This window comes from Microtus ochrogaster, chromosome 10 (genome assembly GCF_000317375.1).
Source record: "Microtus ochrogaster isolate Prairie Vole_2 chromosome 10, MicOch1.0, whole genome shotgun sequence".
NCBI classification, from domain to species: domain Eukaryota; kingdom Metazoa; phylum Chordata; class Mammalia; order Rodentia; family Cricetidae; genus Microtus; species Microtus ochrogaster.
In genome coordinates, this window is record NC_022016.1 from 79,815,522 (window position 1) to 79,833,659 (window position 18,138).

The 18,138-nt window shown below is 49.2% G+C and overlaps 1 protein-coding gene across 1 annotated transcript; it reads right to left on the reverse strand.

The window, feature by feature from the left end:
* Positions 1-7,743: 7,743 nt before the first annotated feature.
* Positions 7,744-8,595, reverse strand: Foxe3 (forkhead box E3). The gene has a single exon (XM_005353600.2). It carries the CDS (start codon positions 8,593-8,595, stop codon positions 7,744-7,746), a length of 852 nt encoding a protein of 283 aa, XP_005353657.1.
* Positions 8,596-18,138: the final 9,543 nt, after the last annotated feature.

The window sequence follows — 18,138 nt, forward strand, 5'->3', positions numbered from 1 at the left end:
CTGTCTTTAGCGCTTCCTTCCCTTGGTCCAGAATGCCTTGAAAACAGCCTGTTTTTTCCCAGCCAGTTTTCCAGGCCAAGATTCCAGTGTATGGAGGAAGAGAAGGCTTCATAGGAACCAGTGAAGCTGTTCCTACTCTTTCTTCGACTGCCTCTGGTGGGGGCTGTTTTCCTCAAGTAGGGCCCAGGTTTCTTGTCTCTAGTCTCCTCAACCCTTGAAGATGACAGGCAACCCAGGCCACAGCCTCAACACATCCACCTCAGGCTGCCTCATAAGGAAGACATTACAGCAGAAACGCCCTGTCTTGTAGGAGCTTGTTCCCTCTTTCCACCGCATGGCTCCAAGGTTGAGCTCAGGTCATTAGACTTGGTGGCAAGTGTTTTTACCCACTGAGCCATGTCACCAGCCCTCGCCTCATCTGGCACAGAGCAGAAAACCCTCACCTGCCAGTACAAAGGCCATCATAGCACGGCAGAGAGAGCTGGGTACATGCTTCCTGTTTTCATAGGAGGCTTAGGAGGAGGTCAAGGTAGAGTCTCAAGATGAGTGAGTGGCCAGGTTACGTCCCAGCTCCCTGGTCATGTGAAGCACTTGGCACGCTGTGTGACTGCCTGCCAGACTGTAAGCTGGGACAGTATCTCATTTGTCCCTGAGGTCTCAGCTGTGGAGCAGGACAGAGCCTGGCCCAATCTAAGAGTTAGGGGGAATTAAGAATTTCTATGAGAACAAGGAACGTGAAAAACTTGACTGGGCGTCTGAATTGTTTTCTGCCTCAGCCTAGCACCTTTTCCTCAGTTTCCCCCTTACAGCGTAGGGCATTTCTCTGCACCTAGAACTACACATCTCGCCCTCACTCCAAGTAGAGCAGTGCAGCAGCTACCAAGCGCTGCCAAGAGGAAGTGGAGAGGAAGTTGGAGATCTGGCTGGGATTCTTAGAAAACGTGGGAACCACAGTCAGTTTCCTATTCCATACCAAAACAGTGGGGTTCAGACTGGAGCAAGGACCTGGTCCCCATCATGCTAAGTATGGCATCCAAGAGGGAAATCCTGGCTTCATTCCAATAATTTCCTACCTCAGATAAGTGCATACCATGTGGCCAACAGGTGGCGCTTTTGTCCCCATAAACCTGGTGGGGGAGAGGAAGGAGACCAGGAGCCCAAGCAGAGGAAGCAACCTGGGATGGGAATTGAAAATGAGTCAAGAAAAGAGACATATAAAACCTGTCACTTGGCTTGAGATGACGCCTTTCAAGATTCAAACTAGGAGTGGGTACTGGGGAGGGGATACTTGGGGTGAGCTGAGGAATGTTCCTGGTGGCTGGGGCTTTCCATCCAAATTTTCACTTCCGCTCAGTTCTTCATCAGCGGAAGAAGACTGGCCTTGGAGTTAAGCAGACCTGCAGGAAGTCCCGAATCTGTGGCTTGAGCTGGGTAAATGACTTCACTTTTAGAAACTTCAGTTTCCTAATTTATAAAAGGGAATATCTATAACTCTTATAAGAGGAAGCTGGAAAAGTGGCTCACTGAGCAAAAGCATATACTAGTCTTCCAGAGGACCTGGGTTTGATTTCCAAAACCCTCACCAAATGGCTCACCACCCCCTTACAACCTTAGCTCCAGGGGATCTGACTCTCTCCCCCCTCTTTGGGCATCTGCACTCATGCATACACCACAACACACACACACACACACACACACACACACACACACACACAATAAATATAAATATCAATAAGAGGAAGCTAATAATTCTAAGTGAATTTGCTGGAATTTTGTTGTGGGTATTTTGTATCTTTCATAAGTGAGGTTAGGCAATAGCTTTAGGTTTACATAATATTTGTTAGAGTTTTTGTTTTTGCTTCTTTTTTTTTTTTAATGCAGGATCTTTCTATGGAGCCTTGGCTGGCCTGGAACTCACTTTGTGGACCAAACTAGCCTTGAACTCATAGAGGTCCACCTACCTCTGCTGGCATTAAAGACACATGCCACCGCACCCAACTTTATTAGGCTTTCATAACCTCATAAAGTAGATTGAATTGGTTTAGCTTTCATTGCTTCTGTATTCTGGAACAATTTATATCTCTAGAAAAATAGGTTTCTTAGTGGTTTGGCAGCATTTACAGGTAAGTCAGCCTAGGTGTGTTCTGTGGGGGGCATTTGAGGAACTGCCTCTGAAGGGTTTGTTTGCTGTGCTTGTAGATCTAAGCCTAGCAGCCCCCCTACATTAATCAAGCCAGACTCTAGTCAGTGGTCAGTTCTTTCTGTGGCTTTGTAGCATCTTTTTCTGTACTAGCCTTTTAAATGTCTCCCGGTCTTGCCTCGGGTCCCCTCTCGCACCGTTTACATAGCTTGCGGTTACAAAAGTGTTTCTGAGCATAAGTTTGGCTTATGGGTTTAAAAGTCCACTTTTATAAATGTATGGTTTTCAATTTATATACTCATAAGTAGTCTGTAATATTAACTCTCTTCTAGCCTAAGAGTTATTTATTTAAATAAGTTTTCAATTGTTTTGGAGGCCATGGGATTGTTTTCATTTAAAAGTATACTCTATCAACCCCTGTATCTTGCAAAATCCTCCCTGTCCCATAATATTAGCATCTCCCAGAGCAGCGAGGTACTTCACATGAGCTTCCATAACCCAGCCACACCGAAGGAGGGCCCCCCATTTTGCTCATTGGGTAAACCCGAATTACATCCAGCGATCTGACAATTGCCTGAAGGAACTTTTCTGTTGACATGACTGTCAGGCCATGGTCACGGGTGTCACTTTCCTGTGTACTCGGTTTTCCATGTTCAAGGATAATAATGTTGGCTTCTTTCTTGAGTTCAATCTACAGGCCCTCCAATTAGTTTGACACCATCCTAAGTCCAAGCCATCTTCCCCACATTTCAAATTCTCCTAGATCAGGAGCCATCTCTGTCTGAGGGCCTTTTCTCTCAGCTCCTTCTCAAGAGAGCAACACAGTTCAGTGGGTGAAGGGCTTGCCATGAAAACCCGATAACCTGAGTTTGATCCCCAGAACCTATGATGGAAGGAGAAAACTGGCTTCCAAAAATTGTTCCCTGATCTGCACATGCACACTAAGACATATGCACACACCGTGGCATGCACACAATAGCACTCACGCGTATACAACTCTCACACACAGAATAATAATAAATAAATAAAGAATTTTCAGTGGTTCATCGTCCTGTCCAAACACTCACCAGCATGCTGAGATACCTTCCCAGCTTCTTTGAAGGTAACACATACTAAACTGAGGAAGTACCTCCAATTCTCTCGTTCCCTACGCCCTCCTCCCGGGAAAGTCTACAGAACACAGCTCTGACTCAACTATTTCACTGTCAAAGTGCATATTTAGCTTTTCATGTTAAAATAATCATCTTAGTTTCAGATATGTGGTTTCCAAAACAATTTACCTCTACTGGAACAAGGAAATAAACAAAGAGAAAGGATGATATGGAATCCAGGAAACAGAAGATGCAACACAGGACAGAGATGAAGGAATGGCAAAAAGAAACTCCCGAGCAACATCTGCACAGCAGACATGGAGAACCACCAGTCCAGACTGGAGCCAGAGGACAGAGAAAAGTGTGAGAATTGCCCCCAGGAGGGCAGACATGCAGCAAAAAACAGTGATGAATTTTCTCATACATTTGGTCTCGTGAAAATTGTAATATTGGAAAGAAGGGGGAGATTTAGCGGTAGATAGAAAATGAGTAAATGAAAACAAAAAGACAGATACTGGAAAAATTAAAACATGGAACACACAAAAGTGAACATTGTATACTCATGGTTTATCAGATAACACAGTGTATACAGTATACAAAGTAATTGAATAAATGTTATTATAAAGACGAAGTCAGCCCAAAGCTAGTAATTTGGTGGCAATAGGAGAGAGGAGATTTTAGAGGTAAATGAAAGTTAATCATTTGTGCCGAGGTGGCCTTTCGTTGACAGAGCACTTGATTGACATGCTCAAGACCTAGATTTGATTCCCAGCACCATGAAAAAGAAAAAAGAAAAAAACAGGGAAAAAGGCATTTATTCCTGTCTCAAGAGAGGAACATAAACATGGAAATACCTTACAAAACAAACAAATTAGGACTGGACTTGGAGAACTGCACTACTGCACTGGAGTTATTGCTCGTAGGGTCAGATGCAGAGTTTTTAAGAGCAGTGAGAGACACCAATTGTGAGCTTTTGATTGCTATTTGACTTGTGACATTATGTGCGAATTTCAATTGAACAAAAACCTAAGTTAAAGAACTAGAGATGTAGTTCAGTGGTACAGTGCTTGACCAGGGTATACAAGGCCCTAGGTTCAATCCCCAGCACCAATAAACTAAGCATTAAAGTATGCCTTCAGATTAAAATGACTTCTGATTTTCCTTTTAATTTTTTAAATTTTTTTATGTGTATGAGTATTTTTGCCTGCATGTATGTATGGATACCACTTGTATATCTGGAGCCCAAAGAGGTTAAAATAAGATATCAGATCCCCTGGAAATTGTGAGCCACCATTTGGGTGCTGGGATCTGAATCCAGGTACTTACAAGACCAGAAAATGCTGTTAATTGCTGAGCTATCTCTACAGCTCTAACTTCTAACTTTTGTCTTTCAAAAAAAGTTTTAATTTACGTGTTTGAATGTTTTGCCTGTATACTTGTCTGTGCACCATGTACATGCCTAGTGCCCAAGGAGGCCAGAAGAGGGCATCAGATCCCCTGGAACTGGAGTTACAGACATTGTAAGCGACCATGTGGGTGCTGGCAATGGAACTGGAGTCCTCTGGGAGAGTAGTCAGTGCTCTTAATCACTAAGCCATCTCTCCAGGCCCACCTACCTTATTGAGACAGGGTCCCTCAGTGAAAAGAAGCTCCGGTTTCATCAAGACTGACCAAGCTGTGAGGTCCCAGGATTTAACTGTCTGCCTCACAGAGCTGGGATGATGCGTGGGAGCCAGCAAAGTGACCCTGGTGATCCCAGCTCCAGTCCTCATGCTTGCGTAGGATGACGAGCCATCTCCCAGCCCATCTCCAGGGCTTCTTAATGGAAGAGTTGGGTTATATTATAGCTTTTTCATATCTGCCAAAATGCCAAAAAGTTAAGGCACTTGACATATGACTTTCCAAACTGCAAACTCTCTGAAGACATACACAAGTTTTCTTGTTTGCATCTCTATTGGGCATAGCATACCCGTGATGCTGTTGAATAAAGATCCTGTCCAAAAGAAAAAGAAAAGAAAAGAAAAAGGAAAAAAGAAAATAAAAAGAAATGGAAATAAGTCATTCTAGGTTTCCAGTTCCACACTGACCTTGCTAGCATTTTCCTGAGTGCCCTCAAATCTGGACACCGAGATGTCTGCAGTGGTAACAATGGGATTCAGAGCCAGGCATGGTGGTGCATGTATGCCTTAAATCTGCTGGGAGGCAGAGGCAGGCACATCTCTGAGTTCAAGGCCAGCCTGAACATAGCGAGTCCCAGCACAGCTAGGGCTACACAGAGAAATACAGTCCACAAAAATAAAAGAATAGAATTCAGAGCCAAGGGAGCATTTTTTTTTTTTTTGGCTTCAGGGTGGCAAGTGGGGTCTTCACTTCCCTGGAGATGTCCTGAATTGAGGAGGCATTTATGAACAGATGCTTGGAGGCTGAGAGCTGGGCAGCCGCACCATTTGAAGCAGAAGAAAATTTGCATTTTGATCTTTGCGGAGCACTCTCATCAGAGAACCAAAGCTGGATTTCCTGCTGCCGGCTGGGCCCAGGGTGGACAAGTTTTCTCAGGTGAGGAACAGAGAAATTGCCTCCACTTCCACCTCATTCTCCTTCCCATGCCCCCACAAGTCACTGTGAGAATGGCAAATAAGAATGGATAAGAAAGTGCCAAAATAGTCAGTATTCACAAAGGCAGACAGCATTAGACACTAAGGGGTTCAGTTGTCCAGTCAGTCCACAGATAATCAGGGCCTCAATGCACCAGGCAAATTGGATCTGACCTAGCTCAAAGCAGTTAACACCAGGAGAAGGCACCACTTTTCTAATAATAATAATAATAATAAATAATAGTAACAATAATATATTTTTAAAAGGGCCTTCTTGCCTTCTCAGATTCCCGCACGCCTTTCTCCTATGAGCTAGCTGCTCACTGGCCACCCTCACCTTCCATCATCACCTGTAACCTCAAACACTGGTGTCTAGGAGATGAACATCAGGCATTTCCCATAAGACCTTGGGTTTGTGACACATTATCCTCTCCTCTGCCCTTCCCTACCCCAAGTCAAGATCTACTAAGCCAGGAGCTGAAGTGGAAATCTTAGAAAAGCACAGCTTTTGGTCAGCACCAGAGACCAGGACAAGGTCACCAGCCAAGTCCCTCGCTCACCCTTCGATCTATGAGGCAGCGATGTTGCTGCCCTGTCCTTGGTGCTGGGCATATCATGAATCGATTCAAAGCTGCTGCCCAATCCAGCAGGAAGCACAAATGGAAGATGTGACTTAGTTTCTCCATCAGAGCAGGGAGTTTTTGTCTTTCAGGTTGAGGCCAAAGCATGGGCCATTGCCTCTCCTCCAGCATAGTGTGCCCAAATCACGTGAGGATGTTATTAAAATGCAGAATGTGATGATTCAATAGGTCTGTACTGGGGCCTGAAACCCTGCGTTTCTGGCATTTCTCCCAATGATAAAGGTCCATGGACCCCATTTTGAGGAAGGAACACTTCGCTTTGCTAAGAAATGATTAGATTAATGCAAATTAATGTGTGCCCTTATTTTTTTTGCATTGGGAATGGTCTCAAAGATCAGGCAACCGGCTTTCTAAATTCACTCATTCACCCGCCCACACCGCATTTCATCTCTACTGTCTGCAGGATGCAGGTGGCAGACTGTCCAGGCTGGCTCTGTGCACAGCTATCCTCCTGGATCCTACTTCAGGAGACTGAGGACTCGGGAAGGAGATTCAGGTCATGTCAATCCCGAGAGGAAAACCTCCCCCACCGTCCTTCCCAGCCTCTCCCCAAGTTACCAGCCAACACAACAAACCCAAAGGTTTCTTTGTTTTTTAATTAAACTAGCTTTGATTGGAAAATAACAACAACCCGATCAGTTCTGTGCTTTCCACGGGGGCGGGGCAGACACAGAGGCCCATTAATCCCCCCATTCAGTCAGGAGCCCCTGGTGCTGTAACCTAGAAAGGTCTGAAGAACTGTCCTCAGAACCTGGAACTGAGCAGCCAGGTGTGTCTGTGTGGGAAAGGGGCTCAGTAAGAAACCAAGGGCAGGGTAGGGGGACAAACTTGTCAAACTTGTTGGTAAATGGTAGAAGATGGTGTGGAAGTAATGAACCCAGGAGTCTGACCTCTGAGGTTGGCAAAACGTCAGAGGTCCAGGAGGTGGCTTGAGACAAAAGCTTCCAGACTGGAGCTCACCAGGACACTTGGGGCTAAAGGCCCCACTGGTGACTGTCCAGCTCCAGAGCATGAGACTTGCCACTATGGGGGAGCATAGGTGGGGCGTACAAGAAGAGGGAGGAGTGAAGGCGTCAGATTGAAGAGGACGCTTCAGTCTGGTGGTGAGATGGTCAGAGTCTTCCCCAGGGCTGGAGGAAGCCAAGGAAGGTTCAGCCCGAGGCAAGGCAAGGGGACTCAGCAGAGAGCGCCACGCCGCGCGTGTGCCCCAGTGCCAAGCGCGCTCTGCTCCGGGCGGGGCTGGAGGTGCGGCCAGGTGCTCCCGCCGGGACGGCGGCTCACAGGTAGCGCTCCAGGCCCGGCGCGAAGGCCGGCTGTCTCAGGTAGGCGTCCCCGGGGCTGAGCGGCCCGAGCGCGCCCGCCGGTCCGGCCAAGGTCAGGAGAGGCTCGGCGGGCAGCGGCGGAGGCAGCCCCAGGCGCTCGGGCGCAGCCGAGTAGAGCGGCTGAGAGGAGGCGGCGGCGCAGGGCGGGAAGGCGGCGTCGGGGGCGGCGCAGCAGGGCGGCTCGGACGCCACGGGCCCCGGCGGCTCGGGCTGCAGGCCCAGCAGGCTGTCTAGGCGGAAGAGACGCGCGGGCGACGCGGGCGCGGGCGGGAAGGGCGAGTAGGGGAAGGGCGGCGGCGGCGGCGCGGGCAGCTCGGCGCGCTTGAAGCGCTTGCGGCGCCGCAAGAAGCTGCCGTTGTCGAACATGTCGGCGGCCGCGGGATCGAGCGTCCAGTAGTTGCCTTTGCCCGGGTTGCCCGGCTCACGCGGCACCTTGACGAAGCAGTCGTTGAGGGTGAGGTTGTGACGGATGCTGTTCTGCCACTTGCGCGGGCTGTCGCGGTAGAAGGCGAAGCGCTCGGTGATGAAGCGGTAGATGGCGGCCAGCGTGAGGCGGCGGCCTGGAGCGTGCGCCAGGGCCATGGCGATGAGCGCGATGTACGAATAGGGCGGCTTCCCGCGCTGCAGCGGCCGCCGGCGCCTTCTCCCGGGGCCCGGCGCGCCCGTGGCCTCCACGTCCCCGCAGCTCGTCACCTCTTCGGGTTCGCGCCCCTGCTCGGCTCCGGCTAGCGGCGGCGACGGCTGCGGCCCCGACGGCGAGACCGAGGGCAGAGCTGGGAAGCCCGAGAAAGCGACGTGCGCATCCATATGCGGGGGTCCTAGGGATGCGGAGCTCTTGCCTCAGCTCCGGGAGAGCAGGGGTCGCAGTTCGCCTTATATGGATACACACCCCCACCTCCCGAGGAGAGGGCTCGGACCTGCCCTCTAATTTGCTTTCCCAGCCCCCTTCTCAGGCTAGCAGCCCACCTCTGTTTCTCCCCCTCCCTTGGTCTACTCCCTTTAGGTCAATTTTCTCAGATCCTGCCTCATCCCTGAGTCAGTCTCGGTCCCATCCCCACTCCGTGGTATTTGGTCGCACTGCTCCTATTACCCCCGCCCCTTTGGGTCAATCCCGATCACAAATCCACCCATTCAGCACACTCTATTGCCCTCTCCCTATTTTGTGCCTTCTAACGGCCAGATACCCCTCACCCTCCCCTGTGTTCCAACCATCTTTGCTAACCCTCAGCACCCTATGTGGCTGATCAGGGAACTATCCAGCTACTTTTGGGCAGTAGAGAACCAGAGCATGGGTGATGGAGGATAACGCTGACTGCCTTTGTTTTACGGGAAGATAGTTGGACAGTCTAACTCTCCCTGCTGCACCCCCTTCATCCTTATCCATCCCTGACTCCAGCCAGACCTTGTGAACTTTCTTTGAAGATATAAAATGGTAAAAAGTACTCCACCTGTTTTAAAGTACGAGCCCCTCCAAAGGCACATACCCCAAATGCTTCCACAGAGGGAGGGGCTGAAGGAACATCTTTCTGATGCAGGCACTATCATTGGGATGGAGAGATGGAAGACTTTGGGAGCCAAAGGGTGAAGAAGACTTCTCTTAAAGCAGATAGACAGACAGACAGACAGACAGACAAGATCAATCGAAGTGGAGGTGGAGCAGGGACCAGAGAGGCAAGTGAAGGGTTGCTAGGCTAAGTTCCAGAGGCTCTTACTGTCGAGGTCTTGTGAGTACAGTCAGCCTTTGTGAAAGTTTGGGTCTCCAGACTCCACCACTGACGGAGTATGCCTTACCCCCTCCAAATGAGCAAAGCTAGCTTCAGGTGATCCGTAGCCTAGAATGTCAAAATCCAAACTCAGACATGGAGCTCAAGGGCTTCCCCTCTTAGCTGTACTCTCAGCTGGTGACATCACTGTCACCACTGGTATTTGGTGAAGACTTTATTTCACTGGCATCTGAGCTTCCCTGGGAGATAGATACTCTTATCCCAATTCTTGACTGCAGAAACCAAAGCTCTGAGAGGTTAAGTAGTATACCTAGCCTCACACGCCTAATAGCGGCAGGGCGGGAGTGAAACCCATCACCCACTCTTTGAACCCCATCGCTTTACAATGGAAGCTTTAGTCAACCGAGATAGCACACACGTTATCCCAGCACCGAGAGACTGTGGCCACGTAAAGGCTAGGCTAGGCTGTGCCTTGACACTCCATCTCAAAAATAAGTAACCAGCTGGGGGACGGGCTTGCTGACTGAAGCACTTGACATGCAAATGTGAAGTCCCACCCTCAGAAACTCACTCACTGCCGAAGCTGGGCTCAACAGTGCCTTGGTAGTCCCAACACTTGAGATAGGAGGCAGAAAGGAGAATCCTCAGAAACTGTGGGCCAGCTTGCTTATAGTAGGCAGTGGTGAGCAAGAGACCCTGTAGAAGGTAAGGACTGACACGTGAGATTGTTTCTGCCTCCACACATGGGCGCCCCCAAACACACACACACTCCTACACATATACACATCATTTACATGACGTACACACACAAAAGAGGAAAGACTTCAGAAATAAATTACAGTTTGCCCCCACTTTAATTGCTAACCTTACTTCCCTCCTGCTCTCTATCCTGACCCCCTGGTCAACAGACCCAGCTGTTCACTGGACCTAGCCACACAGATGTCTAAGGCATCTCAATTCCATGTTCTAAATGAATAGCCACCCCATACACACGCAGCCCCAGCCTGCCATCCTATCAACGTCCTAGATCTCAGCAAGTAGACATCTGTGCGAGTGTCATCTACATGCAGGCCACTGCCACGTCCTGTCCAGGCCACACGGATCCTAAATCAATTTCTCCTTCAGTTCTGAGCTTGGTTCAGCCTGCTTCATTCATCAAGGGCTTCAGAGCCAGGCCTTTTGCCAATGCTCAGGGCAAGAGAGAAATGAGACAGTCTGGTGGAGAGATGGACAGTTGCACACTGAGAAATGGGTGGAGGGGAACCAAGGAAGCAGAAAGAAAAAAGAAGCAGATCTAGAGACAGTGTCCCAAGCAAAACAAGGACGGTCGCGTCAGGACAGACCCTGTCCTTTCTGCCCTCTCCACCCTTCGTCCTGTGTCAGCACAGAACCCAAGACAGAGAAGTCACACAGCACAGCTCACCACAGAAGAGGGTAAGAGAAGCCACTGCGGCAGCAGAACATGGCTTCCAGAGCTGTGGGGACAAGGCTACCTCTTGTTCAAGCCTGTTTTTTCAGCGGCCAAGAGCAAGCAATGATACCTCCATAGAAAGGGATTGTGTAGAAGGCCTGGCCTGCTGTGGATCTTGATGTTCGTTTGTTTGTTTGGTTGGTTGGTTGGTTTTGTTTAGTTGGTTTTTTCCTGTGTTAACCAGGGGATCAGGAGAGAGGCTGCAAGCCACCTTTCCAGCCAGGTACAGTGTTCTCTGCAGCTGGACTCAAATACAGAACTAGTATTGATGGAGACTTCCCCTTTCTCCTTAGAGGTACAACACAGAGGCTATGGCAGGGGCTTTGTTGGAGAGCCTTCATCCCTAAGGGATGTACCTCTAAGGAGGAAATTGGCTGCCACTGCATCCTAGGACTGCCTGAAGGTTTTTTGGAGGGCCCTGAGATTTCCCAGGTCATATGTATAGTCTGGTTAATATATGTTCAATAAATGATCCTGATTGTGTGGTTGGCTCTGCCAGTTCTGAGAAGAGTGGGGATGAGGAGCTAGGCCAAAGGGGTGAGAACCCAGACTTTGCCAATTCTTTGTGCCTATCTACCCCCTCTCCATTGGGCCTGCTTCCCAGAGTGGAGCAAACTGGTGTCAGGGGGCGGCCCAAGGGCTAATCCGTGTTTTCAGCGTGGCTGGGCCCTCTTTTCACAGGCCCTGGGCCGGACGTGATGCGGCTGAGCATCCGGGCATAAGACGGTCAGTGAAGGTGGCCCCTTTCTCATGGGCCTGGATTCCAGGCGGCCCAGAGTCTGAGTGGAGCCCCTGGGGCGGGAGGAACACAGTAGCTGGGCCCGGCAGTCCTTTGTCTGACCACACTGGGTGGATATTCGGGCTGGCAGGAGGGATTAATGGCCAGGGATTGGCCCTGGGGCCGGCCTTCCCACTGCCCTTTGGAGGCCAAAGGCCCAGGTCAGGGCACACAACGTTGATGGCTCTCCTGATAGGAGTGGAAATTCCCACCCTTGTCCAAAAATGTTTGCACTAGCATCTAAGGCCCTGTGCCCCAGCCCTGGCTTCACGTGGCATCACTAGCTCAGATAGACTTGGAGATGACAAGGAATGGGAGGTGTGGCCAGAACTTATCAAGTGCTCTTGAAGAGAGAGGGCTATTTCAGGTCTTTCCTTGAGATTCTCATCCAGAGCTCTGGGAACAGCTGTATTAGCCCAGAGAGATCCCCAAAGCCTATCTGCACTATTTCCACTCTGCCCTACCCCAAGTCTTCTCAGAATGTTCCCCCAAAGACCCCTGGTTTGAAATCATCTAATATTTATTTCAAAGCTTTCTGTCATGCCTGGAGATATCCCAGAGCTCAGAGGCAGCAGCAAATCCAAAGCATCCTCAAGCCATTCCTGGCTCCCCACGTTTCTACCTAAGAGATATACAGGATATGGCTTATTCCTCGGGCCTGCAGCCGGGGGTCACCCTTTCTGACCAGGATACTCCTGCACCAGGAGAGCAGTATGCCAGGTATCAACCTCAAGGCCTGGCTCCTGAAGGGCTGAGATGGCTGTGATGAGCAGCAGTGAGGACACACCTGGCAGGAACACAGAGGGAGGGGTGAGAAGATGCCCATCTTTGGGGTTCTTCACGCCTCAGGCTGTTACTCCATATGCCCCAAGGGTGCATGACCAGGCTCCCTGGATGCTGGGTTCCAGTGAGGAGTTAGACTTTCCTCTGCTTCACTATGCCAAGGAAGAGGTAGCCAGAAAGATGTTCTGGGTACTCAGTGGTCAGTATATGAACCTGACAGAGTAGGGGCAGCAGGAATACAAAAGAGGTACCTCCCTCAGCTTGGCCGATTCAGGCTTCCTGGAAGGGGTGAAGTTCCAGGTGGCCAGGTGGAGAAGAATTGAGGCTGGATTAGGGGGGGTCACCCTCACCCCATAATACTTCTGTCACTACACTTACTTACTGTGTCTGTATCTGTTACCTTCACTGGGCTTTGTGTGAACAGAGGGAACATACAAGGCTCCTATTTGGGTCCTGGCAGTTAGCACTTGATCGATAGATGTCTGTTGGACGGCAGGCCCAGGCAGAGAACTGAGGCCTGGACCTGAGAACATATGGCCCATCCTGGGACATGAAAGACTTGATGCTTTCCTTAGCATCACTAGAACTGCCAAATGTGTATGTTCTTAGAGCACAGCCTACATAGGGCTGGGGGACCATTGCCTGTTACTGTTATTCCCCATGATGTCTGCTGTCCAGGGTCACAGGACTGAGACAAAAGAGGCAGACAAGTCAAGTTGCAGCTGACTTTTTGTCCTGTTAAGGGAACTTTTAAAAAGGTCCCAGCTAGTAGTCCCCAACACTCTTATTTGGATCCCATAGTATCAGAAGGGATGGGCTTGAGAATGGAGGGCTGCTCTGTGCTGAGCAGTGCACCCAGGCAGCAGCAGTAGGGGAACAGCAGACACTTTGTTCCCATTGACTCAGCAGAGGGAAGACTGGAGCTGTCCATCTACACACACGTGGGTACACAGTCCAGAAGCCACCACCATCCTTGCTCCTTTCTCCCTCCTCCGACAGCCTCTTCCACTGTCCGAGATCTGTCACTTCTCAGAGCTTTCTCTCAAACTCTTCCTGGGTCCACTTCCACTTTAGTGTCTCCATCTCCGGCATTTCCTCTGCTGGTCACCGGACTGCCTTGCTAGTCTCTCTGCCTTCCTCTTCCAAGGAGGGAAAGTCACACCTCAACTGTGGTTGCTTAAACATCTGCAGTGGGTCCTCCTCTCTTGGAGTACCATCAGGTGAGGATTCCACAGGACAGACCTGTGTGCCCAGACGGGGTCCCCTCTCCCTACCCTGCTTCCTCACAACACACACACTGCCACAGAGACAACTGGAGCTCTTGTCAGAGTTGGAGCCAGGTCCTTCTCTACTCGGAGTCTTTGCTAGACAAGAATCACAACAGCCGAGTTTGGCAGCTGAGATACAAGCACAACCTCATCTGTTCTTCCTGAGAGCTCACAATCTCCTACATTCTTCCTCTGAAAACTTCCCCTTCCATGGCATCAGCTCACCAACAAATAAGCACGCAAAGCCCTAGGGGCTTCTCACCCAGGGGCAGAGGAGAAAGGAATCAGCTTTGCCACTGGCCCTCCGACCAAGAAAGGCTCTTCTTTCCTGACCTGCTAGCACCTTCCTTTTTTGTCCCCAGAGAGCTACCCTTAGAAGATAGCCATTTTGTCTTCTAGAAACCATTTCCCAGGTCATTTCTCCTACTGATACCTCTGGCTTGCTGGTATCCAAAGAGACTTCTGCACTTGCTCCATAACAACCTCCCAGGGCGGAAAGGTATGGGTCTGTAGTGGGGCTAGGTCATTCATTCTCTGACGACAGGGCCGCAGTTTCTCAGGACGCATTTGGTGAGCCCCTTGCTGAATGAAAGAGGAAGAAATGACCACCCATGTCCAGAAAAATAAAGGGCCCCTGATTTCCAGCCAGGAATAGCCCTGTCCCTGCTGACATTCTGCATAGACCTGTACCCAGGGCCCGAGATCCCACACACAGTCCTGTCTTAGAAGGGTCTATGCTCAGCTCAAGCTCAGACAAAGTTGGCTCAGCCCTGAGGGTGTAATTCCAGCTGCTCCTAAACCACACACACAGCATCTGAAGTGTGTTCTATGTCATTTGGGACCTGTCAGCATTCTGACATCTACCTCGCCTCTGCAACCTCACAGCCTCAGTGAACTCAGGCCCCCCTGGTTCTCATTTCTGGGGAAGTGAGGGGTGTGGTGCTGTCTTCTGGGCTGGCTGAGCCATGAGAGAAATAAATTGGAGCCGAGATTGGAGAAAAGTGGGTTTGAGCTACCCATCTACTCTGTGTTCCATGCAAGTCACCCACCAGCACAGCCAATGTCACCTGGCGGATCCTGAGATGATCTAGGCCAGTGATTACCAACCTCCAAGCCCCTTAGCTAAAGGCATCTGGAAGCCATGTGGCACCCAGTGCTGCCTGTAAGCTGGATACACAGTGTGCCCCCCACACCAGTACAGTTGTTTCTCAAATGCATGTAGATGCTGCAGTGATGGATAAATATAACCACATTTTAAAGCTTTGCAGTTGTTTTTGTTTTTGTCATAATTTAAAACCCATCAGTGGATATTAAAAGCACAACTACTATCATATGGGGTAGCGAGGAGGTTGTTTGCAATCCACATTCTTAAACCACTGCTAGAGTGCAATGTGCTTCTTTATAGTCTCGGACACTGAGGTCCAAAAGGGGGAAGACTCAGCTGAAGTCCAAAAACAAGTCAATGCAAAATCAAAAATGTGGCCTAGGTCTCTGACACTCAGAACCCTCTTCTTGCATGCATTCAACAGTCCTTATACAGCATCCGATTAGTGTGGGCTGGACTGGGCATCATAGCCAAAGATGAAGACCAGAGGTCCCCCCTTACCTTCAGGGGCTGATAGTGGAGTAGGGGGTGTCTATGAATTGGAGAGGAAAAGCTGAGCAGAGATTTATCCCAATCACTAAAAGAAGCCGTTGAAGAACTTGTGGGGGAAATACAAGGTTCCCATTGCCCAACAAGCCCTCAGTTGCCCTGTGGGGCACCGTCTGGAAGTGCTTATTGCTTAAGATGGCTTGGCCACATTCAGTAGACAACATAAAGCAATTAAGCTGTAGGGGAATGTAGTTTCTCCCTAGTAAGAGGTCAGAGGTAAGACAGATAGGACTAGGGTTCTGTCTCAACTTTCCTTGATGCTCTGGGCTATCCTTCATGAGTGAACCTCATCTTCTGACTGACACAAGACAGTGATACCCAGATCTGCAGCTCTTGAGTTCCAGAACCAGGCTATCACTTCCATGGCGATTTTTCAAGAGAGGAAAGTTCCCATTCACTACCCCCAAATATCTCAACTTCCATTGGCAGACACGTATCAATTGCCCCCTCTTGGACAAGTCCCAGTAAGGAGGAGTGAATGACTTGTTAGCTTAGGACCCTCTTACACCTGGGACTGGGGCTGGGTCATTTGCTCATAAAGCATGGTGCTCTGTGGAAGAATCAATAGTGACAAGGGAATATATAATTGGGAAAGAGGAAAAGAAGCCCTCAGTGGTGTCTGCTACTGTGGGAGAAGTGAGGAAGCCAAAGGCCACACTAAAGTTGAGTCAACAGGGAGGCTTTCATGGTGCGCTCATATCTGCCATGTGTGAGGTCTTGCTGCTCTGGCTCACCTGCCTGGCTCTCAGCTCCTGGGGAGAGGGCCAAGGACAGTCATTGTGAACCTAGGATGGATGGATCGTTGAGGAGGAAAAGGCAGCACATATCCTCAGTAGAAAGCACCTCCTTCCATTTGAGAAGCGTTCTAAAAAGGACCAGCGATAATATTCCTGGGAGATTGTCGGAGACCAACTGGAGCAATCACCCTGACCATCATGAGTCCCAGTTCTTCCGATAGAGAATTAGGAGAGGACAATCTTATTCCTTGGCAACATTGACTTCTCCCAAAATAACGGAGTCTCTATCGCCTTGAAGAGCCAGAGGGATTAGGACAGGGAGAAGGGCGGTAGAAAGCTAAGAACCAATGAGTGAGCCCGCCCCAGCTACCTTTTGAGAGTGTGTACATCTATCTCACCTGGGCTCTGCTTTTGATGATCTCGTGTTGGTAGTTTGAAATGAACCACATAGGGGTATTCATGCCACAAAAATCAGTAAATGCTAAAAATCAGGGTGCCCCTTGCCAAAGATCTAGCTGTTAAATAGTCACCAGCTCACCCCTTGACAATAAATATCCATCAAAAGACTCAAGATGAGATGATACTGAGACTTCCCCCATCCAGCTCAGTGGGGCTCCAGGGGAAAGGCCTAAGGAGAGCTTTGGGGCATGGGAGAGTAGACTCCCGTCCTTTTTCTTTGGCTGCTCAGGCTCACGTTCACGGTTGGAGCGTATGTCCTGTCTAGGGTTAGCTCAGAATTTGGAAGTAATGTCTTGAGTGCTTTCAGCTGCTCTGCTGCTCAGGCCTGGCACTCCTTCATACTAAGCTCTAAAGGAGACCTCTGACTCTGCTGGTTATGTAATTACACCATACTAGAAATTTATCCTGGGCACATGGTTAGTAATATGTGTCCAAGAGTAGTCATTACTGCTGTTTATCACACAGGAAAGTCAAGCCCAATATCCTGTACTCAGGATGGACCTATTCCTTAGAACATTAGGCAAACATTAAAAAGAAAAAGCAAACAAAAAACTGCTTTTGCCCTGCGTAGCAGCACCTCCTTTAATCATCATTGGTGAGGCAGAGGCTGGCAGATCTCTATGAAGCTGAGGCCTGCCTGGTCTATATTCTAAGCTCCAGGCTACATAGTGAGACCATGTTTCCCAAACAAGAAAATAAAATAACTATTTGTATTAGTTCTTTGAGAACTTTGTATGTGTTTTGATTATATCCATGCCCTCTTCTCCAACTTTTCTAAGGTCTACCCCTCTTTCCTACCCTCCCAACTTTGCACACTTTAAAAAAAAAACTTCAAGAATATTTGGGCTGCCCAAATATTTTTAGATATGTGGTCTTCCATTGGACAGTGGTCTACTTATTAGGGGATACGCCCTTAGAGAAAACTGTCTGAACCTCTCCCAGAAGTTACCACCGTCAATAACTCCAGGGCCCAGGGTGGGGTAGGATGTCAAACCCCCTTCTCCATTGCTGGGATTTAGTCTGTCTTGGGCTTGCAAAGGTCTTATGCGTAATGCCACAGCCACTGTGAATCATATGTTCAGTTGTCCTGCTGTGTCCAGAAGATGCAGTGGCGTCCATTGCCTCTGGCTCTCAGATGCTTTCCACCCTCAGTTCCGCAATCATCGTCAGGCTTGGAAGGGGTGGGGGTGGTATACATGCTCCCTTCGGGGATGCGCACTCTGCGGTCTCTTTCCCTGCACCTTGGCTAGCTGTGGATCATTGCGTTAACTCTGAGGAACATTTAATGATATGAGGAAATGCATCATGATAAAATAGTATATATTAAAGCTATAAAAACTATACACATGGTTGGAAAAAGAATGAGAAAAATACGCTGAAATCGCTGTGCATTTTATGTCTGGATGATTTAAATTTTTAATTTGCCTAAGGAATTAAAGCTATAAACAGGAGGCTAGGTAAGTAGCTCACTAATAC